This window comes from Alexandromys fortis, unplaced genomic scaffold (genome assembly GCF_014885135.2).
Source record: "Alexandromys fortis isolate MF-2015 unplaced genomic scaffold, M_Fortis_MF-2015_v1.1 scaffold_82, whole genome shotgun sequence".
Taxonomy (NCBI): Eukaryota; Metazoa; Chordata; class Mammalia; order Rodentia; family Cricetidae; genus Alexandromys; species Alexandromys fortis.
The window spans coordinates 5,241,292-5,259,243 of record NW_026067963.1 but is presented as its reverse complement, the minus strand read 5'-3'; the positions used below and the strand labels follow the sequence as shown (position 1 = coordinate 5,259,243).

At 48.0% G+C, this 17,952-nt stretch overlaps 1 protein-coding gene across 1 annotated transcript in view; it reads right to left on the bottom strand.

Moving 5' to 3' along the window:
• Prkch (protein kinase C eta) overlaps window positions 1–17,952 on the bottom strand; it is a 199,596-nt gene that overhangs the window by 57,073 nt on the left and 124,571 nt on the right. The window contains exon 10 of the mRNA XM_050153694.1: window positions 7,353–7,507. Within this exon, the coding sequence (XP_050009651.1) occupies window positions 7,353–7,507 (155 nt within the window). The remainder of the gene's footprint in view (window positions 1–7,352; window positions 7,508–17,952) is intronic.

The window sequence follows — 17,952 nt, the reverse complement described above, 5'->3', positions numbered from 1 at the left end:
GCACATTTATCAATTAGTGACAAATAACCAAGCTGTTGTTGACACTAGAGCCAGGCACAGACGTGGCATGCTGGGACAGCTACCGTGATTTAATGCAGGCAGTACACAGGAGAATGAAGTGTTCCGGGGCTGATGCTTTGTTCCGACATTAAGTTGGGCCCTTTCAGAAAAGACATTACTGGGGTTAAACTTCAGGATGGATATTCAGTCTACTGAGGGTCTAGAAGGGTCCTCGAATCGCCCCTCAAATTGGCCACCTCAAGTTCTCTTTCACTAATACAAGAGTAAGCTAACAAGGCGTCAACTTGTCTTTTTGACACAAAATTGGAGACATTCAGGATTTAAACAAAAAGACTCAGAATTCAGGTCTCGTGACCTGTCCCACAGGCCCAACAGCCTCCCTAGAAAATCTCCTCAAGGGTTTGAACAAATACATGACAAAAATTTAAAACGTATCATTTCAAAAACTAGTACTGAAATACAAAGAAAAGATTTCAGGGGACAGGGAGTCACTACTCTTCAACATGTTGAATTTAGTAACTTAAACTCCAATTGTCTGGAGAACTCTCCCCCCCCCCCCCCCATCTCAGCAGCAGCTTCTTCGCTGGTTCAACATAAGTGGGAGGAACGAACGTCACCTGGTGATGCCCACGCAAAAGTCCTTCCTTCCAGATAAGGCAGGCTTCACAGAGTGCAGTTTCCACTTCCACTCCACAGGGACACTGCTCTATGCTTAGGTATGAGGGATAAAAAGACCCAAAGCCTTCAACAACTTGCCCACATCCAGAATCAGGATTGGGTTCACTGCCCAAGTTCATGGAAAACCATCCAAATTGTTCCCTTAGCAGAAAGAAGAAACGTGCAATCTCAAAGACTTTACAATAAAAGACCATTTTTCTACTCCTTTATATTTCTCATGGAATTCCATTTGGGGGCCATTTACTGTAAATGCTACAGACTAACTATCATCCATTCAGCCCTGCAGCCATGTTTAGGCAGATTTCAAATGGGAGCTGCTCCCCGAGATCCTGTCCTTGGTCCACCTGCTCACACTGGTTTCGCGATTTGAGCTAACAGCTATATGCTAATGACATTGGACTATTTAATTTCATCCCATTCTCTTCCTTGACTCCAGGTTCCTACCCACCAAAGTGCAGTGGTTCTCATTCTGTAGGCTGCGGCCCCTTTGGCAAAACTCTATCTCCAAAAAACATTTACATTACGATTCATAACTGTAGCAAAATTACAGTTTTGATGGCAATGAAAACAGTTTTATGGTTGGGGGCACCACAACATGAGGAACTGTATTAAAGGGTCGCGGCATCAGGAAGGTTGAGAACCACAGCGCAGAGAAACCCTCACATGCCCGACGCATTTCTAGAGCTCCTCGCATTCCACTCTGGCCTACACCTTCCCTGGTCTTCTGGCCTTGCCTAGCTGTTGGTATCACTGGTCACTCAATTACCCATCACAACACCTGGGATGCTCTGGCACCCTTATTTTGGACCCAACCCTAAGTCCTGGTTGTTCTACTCAGTGAGAGCTTTTACTCTGAGGCTCTCTGCTGTCCTACCATGCTACTCCCACTTCAGTCATGGTCATCTGTCTACAAGGAAGATTGTAACTGCCTCCCATGGACACTCCTGGGGATGTCCACATGGGCCACCGCTCCCTGACAGCACGTGAAATCAAAATGTTCTCATATGATACAAACGGTTCAACCCAGACTCCCTGGAAGAGAATGTGCCTGATGCTGTTTCTCACTAGGTAACTACACAGGAGCCTGGCCTTCAGTTGGAAATGAGTCCTCGGGATGTTGTACGATATTTTCCAGTCTTCACTGCAGCTGGGGTAGCCATATGACTACGTTCCAGCAGACTCCATGGGAAGCATTATACACACCTTCAAGAAGAGAGCTTACCCAGTTGGGAACAGAGCCCTTCAGCACTGCCCTTCTAACTACTTGGAACGCAAAGTCAGAGGCAATCCGTGGACCATTAGCAATTACCTTGACTAGGAGGTGGCCATAAAGGTGTCAGAACACAGGTCCTCAACACCGACCTCCAGGTCCCACGGGACTGCACGGAGCTTCCGTGGCAGAGCTACACCTTGAGTTTTACAAGACGTATGTGTTTCTGTATGGCTTAAGCAGTTGCCGTTTTTTTAGGCCTCCTGTGATGGTAGTGGTGCCAAATCCTAAAGAATGCACAAGACGAACATGACAAGCCCTACCGTCTCATTCCAGCTGCCCCCATGGAACCTCATCTTCTTCTGTATCAACCGTTAGGTGCCACCACAGCTCCTGTAGTTCTCAATTCTACCCATCTGGTCACCGGACACTTTTACTGTTCTCTGTGTTACTTCAGTGTGGCCCCTTTCCACAGTCAAATAACCTTATCTTCGTTCAGCTTTCACTTCCCACACTCAGCTCAGACGTCACTTTCTCCATGACATTTGCCTGGATGTCTTACATCGAATGGCTATTCTCTGCCTTATTGCGAGTGCAAATGCCCCCCAGCAGGCTCGTGCATTCAGTGGATCTCTCGGTCTCTATCTGGTAGGTTGTGGGGCCACTGGGAATGTGGCTTAGCTATCAAAAGTGGCTCACAGGAGGTGGGCATTGATGATGGTTAGCGCGCTCTCCTTCCCGGACTGCCAAAATAGGAACAAACCACTAGGCGGTCTGCTACCACCCAGACTAAGCTGTCGTGAATTCCGCCATGCCTTCCCGTCCATGATGGTCTAAAACTAACCATGAACAAACTCTCTCCTTACATTGCCATTTTTAGGGATTTTGTCGCTGCAATAAGAAAAGTGACTAACACACTGCATGCTCCGGTTTTGGAATCTATTGGCCATTCATTTCTCTCTACCAAAGGGGTAAAAAAGCCTCAAAAAGCAGAACTATACTCCCTTCATTTCAGACGTGTGCCTTCTCACACAACACTCGGCACATTGTCAGCCGACAGAGCTAGCCTTGACTGGTTTTCCCTCAGTGAAATGGAGCAGACAGCAATGAACACCTCAAAATGCCCCATTAACTCTTCAACCAGGGGGAAGTCAGAGATTAATCATATTTTCAGTTTTCTAGAGATGGACTATAAATTTCAGATGACAGACCATCCTGACAGAACTCTACTGTGAGAAACAGTTTGCTACAGATAGACCATCCTGACAGAACCCTCCTGTGAGAAACAGTTTGCTACAGATAGACCATCCTGACAGAACTCTACTGTGAGAAACAGTTTGCTACAGATAGACCATCCTGACAGAACTCTACTGTGAGAAACAGTTTGCTACAGATAGACCATTCTGACAGAACTCTATTGTGAGAAACAGTTTGCTGGTTGGATATTTGAGACCTGGATTTCCTCATTAGTGAAAAAGAGGTTGGCCTTTGGTAGGTAGGTAGGTAATCTTTGAGGCCTCCACTGTTTCTAAACTTTAATAACCCTATTGTTGGGTATAAACACTGAGACTAGGATGCAAAAAACTCACAGCGACTGGATGGTTCCTCCAGGGATTGGCAACATGACCAGCTTACCTAAGTCTCAAATAAATTATTTATGAGGTATATCTAATAAAATTTTAAAGTCATCAGATGACTGTGCCCACTCTGGGATAATGGAATACTAACTGTGGGAAAATATGCCTCACTGGTTTCAGCAACACGGCTCTTGAAAGCTCCAGAATCTGCCACCCGCATCGCATCTGTTGTTCTTTCTGCCTACGATAGTCTTCTCTTTTTCTTCTTCACTAGTGTCCTGAGCCTAAAGGTCACTTCCTTAAGAAGATCTGTCTCTCCCTAGCCAGCCAGACCCATTGCCCTAGGGGATTCTCGACCATGACGCTACATTTTCCTGCTTCATGCCTTGGCTACACTTGCCGCTGCTGTGTGTGTGATCACCTGACCGACAACTTTCCCATCACTGGGCCATGTTCTCCACCAGGAAATCATCTTGGCTATGTTCATGTCTTTGAAAGTGAGTTGATGGTCACTAAGGGCTCTCTAAGGGCTACTCAGAGGGAGCGCAAAGGCCTACAGTTTCCTGTGGGGAGGGGGAGACTGCATACAAGCAAGTGCCAGGTAATTCCAAAAGGCTGGAAAGCCCGAGTTCCTCATACACCTTTAGAAAAAGAATAAGGGACAATGGCCACTCTCTGGCGACAATGGGAAAGTGGTGTCTGAATGAGCAAAGTGTGAGATGAAGGAGGCAGGAACATGACTGAGAAGTTCTGGGGATCGCTCGCCACCAACACCTCACTTTGACGTTACTCACATCCTTAGCGCTTCTGTGGCTGGCCCTTTCTGAATATTACAAGGGCCTACAATTAATAACAGATGACGGCGGGTAGCCATCTTTGCAGTCAAGCAAGCGAGGAGGGAGTGAACCTGCTTCTCAGAAGAAAGAATGACGCCATTAGATGACTCAGCAAACAGAGACATCCTGACGCTGACTCGCACCTTTACCCAAAGAGATTTTTCGTATTACGTGCAGAGGGAAAACACAAATGTGGAAATGGACCCTAATAGAGGTGAGGTACGATCACACAACTCTAGACTCAAATGACAGACATTTGGGGAGTTTGCAGACCTGCTAATAAAGAACGCTGAGAAGTAAGGGAGGTCTCAGGAGACAGGAATCAGAGACGTTGACCCAGTTTTCTAGAAGAAGAGAACTGCAGGGAGCAATGACTCAAGCATGAAGCATCTGCCATGGCCCCAGCGCAGAAATGATGCGCAGGCAGATTCCTTGTGAATCTCCAGCCACCGAGCAGAGCCACACCTAACCAACACACAAGTGTCTGCACCAACCGGCCTCCCAGTACCCTGACCCTGTCCTTGAGAAAAGAGGTGGGCAGATTATCTTCAGAGTCAGCCACTGTATTCAGAGCCCAGGTAACAGGACTTTCCTAGGGAACGTTGGATGTGCTAGAGCGCTTGTCCTAGAATTCATCTCCAGCATTGGAAAAGGAAACAGTGGCAGGTTTTTCTCCCAAGCTGAAGGGAAATCAAAGGTGGATTTCAGGAAAGGTCTGAGGTGAATACTGAACTCTGTGGGTGGGAAGAGGAAAAGACAGTATGCCGGGTGGGGCTGTCAGCCTCTACGGCTGCCTCACACCTGGGAAATGGAACAGCAAAACAGCACACAGGCACTTTAGGGGTGAACACTGATTGCCAAACGTGCAGCCTGCTGAGGGCTGCACAGGGGGCTAACCATCAGGCTCACACATGTCTGAGTAGAACAAGGAACGAGGCACCAGAATCTAAATTGTGCAAGTTCCTCCTTATCCAATATATCAGCGAGTGTGTGCTGGCGGGCTTAGTGGTTTGGAATTGAAGCATTGGAGACGGCTGAGTTCTCCTTTAGTGCGGTGTATGGAGCACAATGAGAAAAGGTTCCTGTACTATAGCCTGCAAGCCTTTGTATTCCCCTACTTTCTCCTAGAGTCTGACTTTGGAAATCATCCAAGCTACATAGAAGTTATCCATGCACGGACCGGGTGCCCAGTAACCCAGGTCACAGGGATGAACGGTTCTTTCTCTTTGTCAAGGCTGACTCCATGACTGTCCACTCTCCCTCTCACTTTGGTTTGGGGATTTTGGTGGGCTGCAGACTTTGCAACAGAAAGTACGAAGGCCAAGTGTTCTGCAGCTGCACCTCCAAGGCCCTAGGCTTGCTGTACCTCCCAGGCCCCAGGCTCACTGGCGAATGCTCCCTAGAGTCAGTATACACAGCTGTGAAATACAGAAGTGTGAGTGGCCTTGTCTTCTGATCTCCCCCATGGGTCTGGTCACTGAAAAAAGGGAAATTCACACCGGAGAGAGCGCCTCATCTTCTTTCTAAGATTCTTCTTGAAGATGACTTGCCAATGGCACCTCCTCTATAATTTGCTGGAAAATAAGTCGCATATGCCCAGGAATAAAGCCCCCCAAACCAAACAACCCATAACTTTATTTCGACAGCTCAAAGGAATCCTCTAGAGCGAGCATTTCCGTTCTTATAAAGGTCATCTTGGGATACACATGATAAATGGAGATGTCTCAAGTTCTCAAGTTCCTTACTAGATTCCTGAATCCAACTCACTCTCTGGGACCCAGAGATGCCCTTGTCTGTGTGAGAATTCCAAGGACTTGGCTTTCAGAGCCTCACTTTTAAGTCTCTGGCCCCTGCCAGGAGCCGGATAGAATTAAAGTACCCTGTGGAACAAATCCACAAGACCAAAATAGCACTTTAATCTATCCTGATTAAATGTTCTCCCTTCAAAGTCAGCCGTATTGGTTAGACTCTAATGAACGTGGGGATCTGAGTTCAAGAATAAATGAAAATCAGAACTGAACTAGAAATTAGGATTGAGTCACAGACAAAAGACACTGAGTGTAAACCAGAATGTGGATGGATGCTGCCTCGCCAGAAACACCATCAGCCAGTGACAATGCCTGTGCTCTATAGAGCAAGGTTCACAAACCAATGGAATTGAGTGGGTCGTTCAACCTGGACGCACAAGCTTGTGCTTGTATCACCCTGTATGCAGGGTGCTGTGTAAGGAAAGGCCCCAGGGGATCAGGCCACCTGACTTGGACCATCACTTCCCTTTTGGGGTGGTTCTTCTCGATTATGTCAAGCTGATGACTGAAACTAGCCATCACACGTGGACATCAAGTTATAACATGCTTTAAAGAGTGGGATTCGGACCGCAGGTGAAAGGAAACATCAACATGACCCAGCCTGACACTCGCTGGCTATTCCATTTCTCACGCATCCACCGTCTCTCTGATGAATGCGTCATTGGGTAGCCATTGATTTTGAATCCATTCAAATTACAGCTCATTAAGGTCAAAAGAAATGAAATGTAATCAATTACTGTTGGGAGACTACACATGAATACTACCGTCAACCCCATTCCATGGGTTTAGCTGTGGACTGGCAAACCCCACGTCGGTCAAACTCAACGCTACCTTACAGCTACTTCCAGCAATAGTCAAGACACACTGTTTGGCTCAGCTGCAGATTCTGAAAATAGAATGGGTCCACATTGACCAACTCACTTCAAATATTAGAATGGAAAGACAGAGAGCTGAAAATGAATCCAGCACTTTCCAGGGCTGGGCTACCACAGTAAATGCTGGCTGGCCCAATCCATGACTATTAATCTCTTTGGAATCCAAACAGGCTGACCATTTTAGTTCGGAAATGGAGTTCCTGTGTTAACTCTAAGGAACACTTGGGCCTTCCTTCTGTGGATGTCATTGCTGAAGTGTTTAGTTAATGATCGTGAGAAATGGAAGGCCGGCCAAACGCGGAGCCAGGCCGGGGGTAAATCAGAAGCGGCGCCCAGCACAGACTCACCGGTAGATGATGCCTTTCTCGTGTAGGAACATGAGTGCAGAAATGATCTCCGCGGCGTAGAAACGAGCTCGGGCTTCGTCAAAACGACGGGACTTTTGAATGTGGAACATCAGGTCACCTCCGTTCACAAACTCCATGACAAAGAACAGACGGTCCTAGAGGAAGCATGAGGGAGCTGATTAGCCTGTTGTTATTCATCAGCATTGGGCTCCCTTGAAGAGACAGATATTCCATGAAACATGCAGACTGCTGTCTGGGAGCAGACGATGGTCCTGTGGGGTCAGGTCCTTGATCCCATAGGGGAGAATGGCATGGAAATCCCCTAGGTAGTCCCACACAACCCTGACTTTCTACACAGCGAAAACATGAAGAGACCTTGGTTCTCATTCCAGCCTGACACACAAAAGATCCCACAAGGGGAGAGTGCGTGGGCAGTAAGTCCACTGGCAAAGGTCTTCATTGGAGCATACAGGGTTAATCAAAAGGCACTAGAGAAGGCGATTCATTCCTCACAAATGAAGAGAAGACAAAGAAAGGGTAAAGTCCTTTAGCAAGCACAGCTAAATGAAAGCCTCAATTGGCAGACCCTGTTAGAAATTTCTCCATCAAAAGGCCACAAACTAGAATTGGACGTAAAGCACACTGGAGGCCCCACCTGCAGTGACTCTCGCCAGGCAGGGACAATGCACTCCAGCAAAGCTTCCTCTGCAGCCGCCTAGGGACTACACGTTCTGCACCAAGGACTCAAGGACCATAAGACTGCTTCATGACAGAAAGGTCCATCCAACACGCAATTGCCGAGACACACAGGGTGAAAGGCTTGTGTCTAAGGGCCTCTACCGTCAGTGGATTTCTTCACTTCCTTCCCTGAGCTCTGAGTGGGGTGCTGGAGACCCCACAAAGAAGCCCATAGACACAAAGCAGATGTGTTTTCACCTGAGAAAGGCTGGTACAAGAAACACGAATTCTTAAAACATAAACAGCAAGCCCACACATTCTGGTAAAAAGCTGTGAAGGATGTGGTAGAGGAAGCAGGGACATCTGAAACCTGTGTGTGCGTGTGGGGGGGGGGGGCGGTTAGGGAGGTGCCTGAGCCTTGTGAGGCAAGGCCTGCAGGTGAGTGCCATCCTTCAGAGATGGTGCTGCCCTCTCTGGGGATGGGGATGTGGGCGGTCACTGTGTGGGCAAACAGGTATTTTATCAAAGGATGCATACATGCAAGAACCCGCCTTTCCTTGGGGTTTCAGATGCTACCAATTTTGCTCCCAGTGGCGGGAAGTCTGGCTTTGGCTCACTTCCCAGGGTGTTGCTGCTGCATATCAAATTGATCTTTATCAGGGCAGCGCAACCCATGACCTCCTACTTCCTATAGTAAGTAAAACCTCAGTCAGAAGGGAAGGCAAACAACTGTGTGTGTGTGCATGTGTGTGTGTGTATGTGTGGTGTGTATGTTTGTGTATGTACATGTGTATATGTGTAAACTACACCTGTTTTTCTATCAGCTAGAAACAAAAGGGCAAAGTTCACAAAAATAAAGAAACTCCTACCACCTCAGCTCTTCAGCTTTCCCCATAGCCCAAGGTAACAAGGTAAGGCCATACAAATAGAGCAAGCCCTGTGACTAAGCTAAGGGTCCTCATCTGAGTGTGAGTGACAAAGGGGAAGGCAGGATGGGGTGGGTGGCTTCAGATGAGCAATGGCTGCCATGTATTCCACGGGCCGGAGTCTGGTGGGTGGGCCACATTACCAAATGGGTTTGGTGGAGGCTTAGCTCTCCAGAGACAACTGGGGAAGCAATACCTGCATAGGAAATTGTTACAGGACTCATCTGGGGTGGTAGCCCCAGGGGTCTGCGGAAGACTAAGATGGGGGAGCCTCCCTGAACAAGTAGCACAGCTTTATGCTTCCCGTGAACCTTCCTGTTCACCTTCCTCGGGGATGTGGCTGGCAGACAGCCATTTGAATTCTAGTGGCTCTGAACATCCCATTACTGGGAGCGAGTCCATAGGAAAGCAGTCATTCTGAGGCAACTGTAAGCCAGTGTCCTTGGCAAGGGTTTCCAAGGCAGCAGCAGGCATCAAAAAGATAAAGGCATTAAGAAGGAAGTCTCTTCCACACACAATATCTTTTCATATCCAAAATCTAAAAGGCCGGACCCTGGGCCAAATGGCAGATGTGAGGGTAAGACATGCTGCTTTCGGATCTTTCTCTATCTCCTCCATCTTGGCTCCACCCACAGCACAGGGTTCAGGGCAGATCTCAACCTACAGAATCACCCATGGCAAGGGTACAATACACAGAATCTGATGCTGCTACAGCTAGTGACTCCGATGAAGAAACTTTCAGCTCAGAAGAGAATGTGGATGTGTAGAATGCTTTCAGTTATAGCCAGAGAAAACACACACACACACACACACCAAAAAAAGCCCCATGTAATGACAGACATCAGCTTCAGATTGTGAGATCCGGGACTGCATCCTTTTCCACTTCTCAGGACTTGCTGCAGGTTTCTAAACTCTCATGGTCTTTCTCCACACTCTTTTTTCACTGGAACTTGAGAGCAGGAAGAGAACATGCTGGAAAACGTGTAATTGTAAAGCTGCCTTTCACCAAAGCATCATCTAGGCAGTGGGAAGCGGAAGGTGGCTACAGGACCTTCATACCCTGCTCTTTGTTAGCGCGGGTCATTGATAACCGCCCTTTCTCTCAAGCCGCATCATGCTTATTGGAATGGCATCCCAAACCAGAGCCAAATGGCTGTGTGTTGTAACTCGGGAGCTGCAAGGGTCTGAGTACACGGCACCTCCTGAAGCTCTCTGAGACCTTATTGCTCTCTTTGATGGTCTGAGCAAGAACCACCATTTACCACGCACACACAACTGCAGGCCCTGGGTAGGGCCCATGCATCCTGAATCAGATGTGGGCCTACACCTGCTCACAGACATGAAGACGGAGCACACCAGTCGGGGTGGGAAGGGCGGCAGAAGGCTCCAGCAGGGTGGTGGGCAAGGAGAGAGAACATCCTGCAGGCTAGTGAGGATCTGAGGAAAACTCTTGGGAAGAGCTGACTGCTCGATTTAGAAGGTGAAGAAGAACAGGGCGGGCCAGAGGAGGACAGAAAGAGGATGGGCAGATGCAATGCACAGCAGCCAGGTCTGATGCAGGCATAACACAGGCTGCTGAGCACTCTGCATCCCGGCTGCTAGATGTATAATCAAGCCTTGGAAGAAGCAAGAGACAAGTGTAGGAGGTATTGACCCCATCCTAGGTTACCCGCAACTGAGAACTACAGGGTCCTCAACTCCTCCCAATAAACATGATCATTCACCTACTGCATTAGAATCCTAAATCTAGTGCCTGGGATAAAATATGTGACATCCGTGGGATAAGGCTTGAAAAGACCCCAGGGAGCGCTGGGATATGTCATGTATCATAAAACATCAGTAACAAACCAGATCACCCCAGAGAAATCTTATTCCTTTGGAATGAACTGCATCAATCTCCAGGAAGCCTTCGCATGTGGTGACGACCTCCCCACAGAAGAGATCTGTATGCCAGGAGGTGGGCGATAGCCTCTTGCCTATAACTCTCCTTGGCACCCATGTTGGTCAAGAACTAGTCCCGAGTGTTACTTGCCCAATGCACTGTGCTGTGACACAAGATGAAGTACTTTTGGGGAATCCTGCATTAGGGAGGGACTGTGTGATGGATTAAGATGGTTGTGAGTCACATTTAGGGCAGAGAGGGCTCTTCTAATCCTACCCTGGCAGAGACAGTCAGGGGTTTCTCTCTGCATTCAAAATGTGTGCATACAACTTCTTCAGGATTCCTAACATCTCCTTTCCTAGAAGCTGAGCCTGAGCCTCTGCGGAGCGTCACCTGTGGCTTTGGCTCCTTCAAGGCAGGTTTGCCCTGACCTGTGGAGGAGGAAACCGAGACGGGGTGAGCTTCAGTTCCAAAGCCAAGCCGTTTGTCTACCCTGCGCGCCTCTCCTGGTCTCTGATTCAACTAGCCACAAATGCAAGCCATCAGCATGGGGTGGATGATGAACTCCTGGGGGAATAAAAGCCACTCAGAAATCCCTTTGTCCCCACGCCCTGTATTAGTTACAGGCACAGAGTTCAAGGAGCTGGTGCACGGCAATAATAAAGTTTCTGTCGTCATCGGCCCTGGGTCCATTAACCCACGGAGGCCTGTGCCAGCTCTCTGCCCTGGCTCTCTGTGAACAGGAGATAAACATATCTCCTACACCGGCAGTGGCTGGCAGCCGCAGACACTTCTTAAAGTTCTTCTTTATAGGTGGTTCCTGGAAGTTGAAATTGATACGCAGCGAGGTGAGGTGAAGCCTGACTACACGGTAGAGCTCTGCTAAGACGAAACAAGTGACAAAGTGATTGCACGTAAGGAGTGTGAACGAACTAAGGAGGCCGTGGAGAACACCTCTGGAGGTGTCTGTGCAGGGATGGTACTGCCCTTCCCAAAGATGGCTCCGGGGCCATGCAGGCAAGCACTGCATCTCAAGCACATGACTAATTGGAAGGAGCCTACTTTTCCATGGTGGGTCTCTTTCCCAGAACATTCAAATGAAGAATTTAATGCAATCTGAGCTCTGTGACTCGGGGAGCTGAGACTGCCTCTGTGGCATAAACACATGCAATTCCTCAGTATAACAAAGCGGTACAAACCTGGATGGGTGGATGGATGGGTGGATGGATAGACGCACAGATGGATGGACAGACAGGTAAATAAAAGGTGAAGAATAAAGCACAGAATATAGAGTGGGGCAGAAACAAGACTGGGGAGAGTGAGATTAGAAGGAGGGCATCAGTGTTCCTTGTGTCTTTCTGGTTTCAGTCCATCTCAGAGATCTGGTCAACCCCTAGCCCTGGGTACCACAAAGCCTCCTGAATTTGTGAAGTTATCTTTAGTTTTTTTCTTTTTTGTTTTTGTTTTGTTTTTTTGTATAGCGTTGGGTAAGTTTTCTGTAGCTTCCAGGAAAATTTTAAGTAAAACACATATAAATTTTTAAGGAGCAAGAAGCTTCCTGATTTAAAATCTAGGACAATAATGCCTATAGCAACAACGATCACGGGAGAGATAAACAGGAACAAAGGACCTCACAGTGCCAGGTCCTTTCCATAGAGTCCTAATAAATAGAACTTGTTAGCAGACAATAAAGCTAAATCCAGGAGACACTGTGCCCAGCGTCAAGTCCCTGTTTCACTAACAGGTACGCTGCCCAATGACAACACCTGAGCCGTGGACTCAGGTTCTCAGTAGGCACAGGCAGCTCCTACTGAACTTTATTCTCATACTCTCTCTCCCTTTGTCTAACACTCTCCCTCTCTCCCTCCGTCAACTCACTTTGTGAAATGGGGATGGCAAGATGTCTAAACTCAAGCTCTACCAGGACTAACTGTGTTAAGTCAAGAGTTTTGACCAGCATTTGACTGACAGGAAGTGCTCAAAACATGATGGCAACTCTCATTGCCATCACCGTATTATCATAACCATCTCACTACAGCTTCAACCACCATGGCTAGAACTGCAACCCTCCAGAAGCTATCCATTATACACAATACACACGAGAGAGAGAGAGAGAGAGAGAGAGAGAGAGAGAGAGAGAGAGAGAGAGAGAGAGACATATACACAGATACAGAGATGCATGTGCAAACTCTTAAAAATGGCTCCCTGATCCCTCAGTGTAGGACAAGAATCCAGAGCACCTTAGCCTGGTGTGGCCACTCATGCCTATAATCTCAGCTCTTGGGAAGCAGAAGAATCAGAAGTTCAAGGCCAGCCTTAGCTACATAGCTAGTTAAAGGCCAACCCAAAGGCTAGCAGGTCTAAGGGGATGAAAGTCTCCCTACCCCACCCCCATGCCCAACTGTTCGGGTACAGACGCATTTCCTAAAGCCACAAGGCATTGATGAGGTAAGGGTTTTTCATTCTAGGAAGTATCTTTAAGGTGTCCCCAAACTGGGTCGATAACCAAAAGGGTATCGACCAAGCACTCAGTTCTATTCAGCCTCCTAATTTTCTAAAATTAAATAGGGATTCTGATTCTCAGCTTTATGGGTTTTTAAAATACTGCCATTGTGAGACAAAGGTGCTACCCGCTGACTGTGATATGCTGTGGAGGACTTAGCAGTCTTAGTAATCTCTCCTACGGTAGCATTTACTCATCCTTGGAACCACACCTACTCATTCTTATAACCAAGAAAGATTTTTCTCTGTTTAAAACTAGACTGCGTAATCCTTCTGATTTACAAATATGTTTCATTTGCAGATAAGTTGTTTTGGGAATGAAATGTTTTAGTAAGAAATGGTCACGGCACATTGGCCACAGTGGAGATGGAGAAAAAAATTCAAAGAATAGCAATTACATCTATGGTTATGAATAATTTAGGTGGTGATTCAAGGCGCGGTTGAACTGGAAGCCCTTTCTACGCTCATCAAATTCTCAGAGCTGCTGGGGAGTATTTCTGTATGAATAACAAGCCATACTGAAATCTGCAGAGTGCTATCAAGAGCTGTGGGCAAGAACGGATCTCTGGGAACAGACAGCACCCGACTAAAGGGCTCCTAAGCCACTGTTCTAGTACTTTTCGCTGACCAAGTTGTCAGCTGGGTGAATAGAGTTCACATCAACAGGAAGCAGTTACTGACGTCAAAGAGGTCACGGTGGAAAGCACCCTTGTGAGGAAATCTGATTGCACCACGCTCAAACTGGAAACCACTTGAATTTAACCACATTAAGAAGGATTGCAGCGACTCCACAGAAGAAACAGTGAGATGGAGTCTAACGGCTTTATTTTGGTTTTGTCACCCTGCACACCCTGTAAGATGCCCGGGGTTAATTCTCTCACCTAGCAACCCTCTTGTGAGACCCTGGAGTCAAGGTGCATCTTATATGAACAAAGACCCATCTTTGATAAGAGCGGTTCTTATGCTTCCACTACAGCAAACAGAACTTTAGGGACTCACAACCACGAAGGTGAGGACTTGTTACAGCTGAGTTTTATAATGAATCCTGACCAGCCTGTGTGCCAGATAAGGGAAACACCTTGACAGGATCCAGAACCACCCAGAAGACCAAACTTGTGAGGGATTTCCTAGATTAGGTCAATGGATATCGGCAGATTCGCCCTAAACGTGGGTGGCACCATCCCATAGAGTCGGGTCCCCAGCTGCATAAAATGGAGAAAGCAAGATGGGTGCTAGCGTTCAGCTGGTCTCCTGGCTGTATATGTCATGTGAGGCTCTGCTTCCAGTTCCTGCCGTCATGACTTCCCCCTCATGATGAACTGTACTCTCAAACCGAGAGCCAAAAACAAACAAACAAAAAAAAACCCTTCCTTAAGTGGCTCTCATCAGATAATTTGTCACAGCAAGGGGGACAAGAGTTAAGAGCACAGCTCTCATGAGATGAAGGATAGTTGGTGTAGACAGAATAGAAGGGCCGTTCAGGGAGAGGACACGGGTAAGTCCGCAAGAAAACCCCCACACGAGTTGATTGAGCTGAGATGGGACCTGCTAAAGCCACAAAATGAAGACAGAGATAGCCCCCACTTTCGGCCAGATCCAAGAAACGCCTCCGAGTCTCTTGGTGACTCGACTTCTGAGTATTTGAGTCTCCTCTTGTGAAAGCACGTAATGAATCTCCCTTCTGCCTGCTTCCCACCCATCTCCGTCCTCACGTGGGCTTCCGCCTGTAGCTCGCCTCTTTTCTGTCTCCTCAAACAGGGAGCGGAGAATTTGATAGTGCAGCATCTATGAGATCAAGAGGCTGTGGACCTAATCTCCCATCTGAACCGCTCCCCAGACCCCCGCCCCCGCCCCGCCCCGAGTAGTCCTCATAGTCCGCCCTGCCCCCAGCTCCCCAGTGGCTGGAACTGCAGTGGCTCCTCAATGGTGCTGCCTTGCCAGTCCACTCCTGAGATCACCGCCCTGGGCCGAGGAGAAAACCACAAGTCTGCCCTCCCCCTGAACACACTCATGTGGTCATTAGCAGTTATTTCCATATCAGTTGGGAGATCTTTCTACAGGATTGATTATCGGTGTGTGAAATCCAGCCTTGTGTGCCCTGTCGAGGACAGGGTTCTGGTTCACAGACAAGCCTCCCAGTGGGGCTCCAGCAGAGATGGTGGCTTTCATAAGAAAGCACTGGCTCCATGCCTCGTTGAGAAAGTGAAAGTATTGCCTAGTGATGAGATTCCAAACCAAGAGAAGCTGTGCACCTTGAGTTGGACACAACCCACTTAAAACTCATACTCAGCAAACCCCTATTTGGCTCCTTGGTGCCCTAGGCACCCCACATTTCTGCCTTGCTGTCAGCAGACTTCTAGGCTAACAAGAGCCATCTGGGCACTAGTCAGCTCCTCACACACTGAACAAACACTGCACACTTCTGCTGTCCCCCAGCTCAGGAGTCCTGGATCAACAAGTGCCACAGTGCAGACATTGACAGTTGTCAGGAGCTGCCAGCACTACCAGAGAAACATGATAATATATAGATTTTAAAAATCACATTTCTTTGTGTATATTTACGTGGGTGTGGCCAGGTGCATGCCGTGGCTCCAGTGTGGAGGTCAGGAGACAATTGTAGAAGTCATTTCTCTCTTTCCACCACGTGGGTTCCAGGATTGCACTTGGGTAGCTGGGTTTGGTGGCTGGCCCCTTTACCCACTGGCCCATGTAGTCTTTTATAAGGACAATCTGACACACTGCTTTCTCTGTAGGAAAGAGTCTTTTAGCCCATGTGACTAGACACGGAGGACAGATTATCTGATAGTCATACGGAGCCATAGTCTTAAGCCAAGGCAGACTCCTCGGGGGGTGGAGACCTGGCAATAACTCAAGGGCACAACTGATACCTAGCGAGTTGCTAGCGAGGATGCTGCTGGGTGGCTCTCAATGCACAGGACAGCCCTCCCACAGAGGCTCCTCCCACCACGTGTGAAAAGAAGGCAGACGACATGGTGCTGGAGGAGCAGGAGGATCTTATCTATGGTTCACTGCAAATGATAACCGTTCACCAGCCCTGAGATGGGTCAGATGATAGGGGTGATGCTTTGAGCAACGTGAAAAGGAACTTTCTCTGCAGATCTGTCCAAAAGCCCAAATACAGAGGAACCAATCAGGTAAATGCCAGGCCCACATTCTCCAGGCTCCCAGAAGAGAAACTTTGGGCAGGCTGTAGGTCAACTCCATCTTGTTAGCTGTGTTTCATGATTGTGTCTAACTCACCCTAAGCAGTTTTCACCATCGGTAGATGGAGCTTGGTATGAAAGTGTGGACAGTGGCTCATCTCTACTTCACGTTTCCTTAAGCATCTCTACTTCACGTTTCCTTAGAAAATACCAAAAAGCACATGGTTCTGGGCTCCCCAGGGAGGACAGGAGTTAACAGAGCAGGAAAATGCCAGAGTGGCTCCCCAAGAAGCAATGAAAAGAAATGGAGAGAAGGGGTGTGGTTGGAAGTGGAGGCGGCCGAATGGCACTCCTGTTTTGATGGAGGAACTACATATTATATCATTCTAACACTGAAAATGCCATACACCGTGAGGATGAAATGAAGAGACTCTGGGCAAAGTTCCAGCACTCCCTCCACAACTCCTGAGGGAAAAATGATGGCAGAGCAGAATTGGGCAGAGAGGAATGAGCTCACGATACAGTGGGCGCTTCTGCTGAATGAGCATACGGCAAGCTGGAAGCCTCCATCAGGACAGAAGCGGGAAGGCCCTGCTTGGCCCTCTAGGGAAGAAAGGGCACCCTGATCTCTCTAGAACACAGGGATGTAGCAGTGAGGCAGGACCGTGCTAACTGACAGCAGGAGGCAGGAAAGGGGCTCATGAGGTTACAGGGGGTGAGCAGAGACACAGACAGATGTCCCTGAAGCCTGGAACAGGAGCTGTCAGTGCGAGATGACCACACAAACATCTAGGTGAAGAACAGGAAGGGCTGTCATTCTTCCCAGTCTGCCTCCCAGCAGGAGCCTGGATCCTGGAGCAATACTAGCCAGAAGCAATGTGGGGCTTGAACCAACCCTCCCTAATAATCATCAGTAGATCCCAAATCACTTCATCCTACCAAAAATAAACGTGTCCTGGGTATGCAAACACAGTTTTAAATGTCCCTATCCTCCCTTCCGAGCAAGTGGCTGTACTGAGCCTGACCAGAGTGGAAATCTAAGAATGGCCTCCAGAGGATGCTGACCACCTGCTGAGTCTGCCCACACAGGACAGCTTCAGGCCCTTAGCTTCCTAGGCCAGCTATATGAAGGCCAAGCCTGCTTTTCTTTGTGGCCTGCTGTATCCTCAGGGCGAAAGCCAGGTTTCATGTTGCAGGCACTCCATATTCATGGTCTGGATGAATAAACGCTTTCCTGTCTTGTGCTACAAGCTAACTTGCAATAAGGCTGTTTCTACTCATGAGAAACACTGGCTATTTCTGGGGCCCAGGAGAGACAGACATAATCAAGTTTTAACCAGTGATGTAGTATTCACAAGAAACTCAAGTGTTTCAACACTAGAACACATTACAGCCTATGGTTTCTGCCCAAGAAGGTCGGTTTTTTTTTTTTTTTTTTTTTTTTTTTT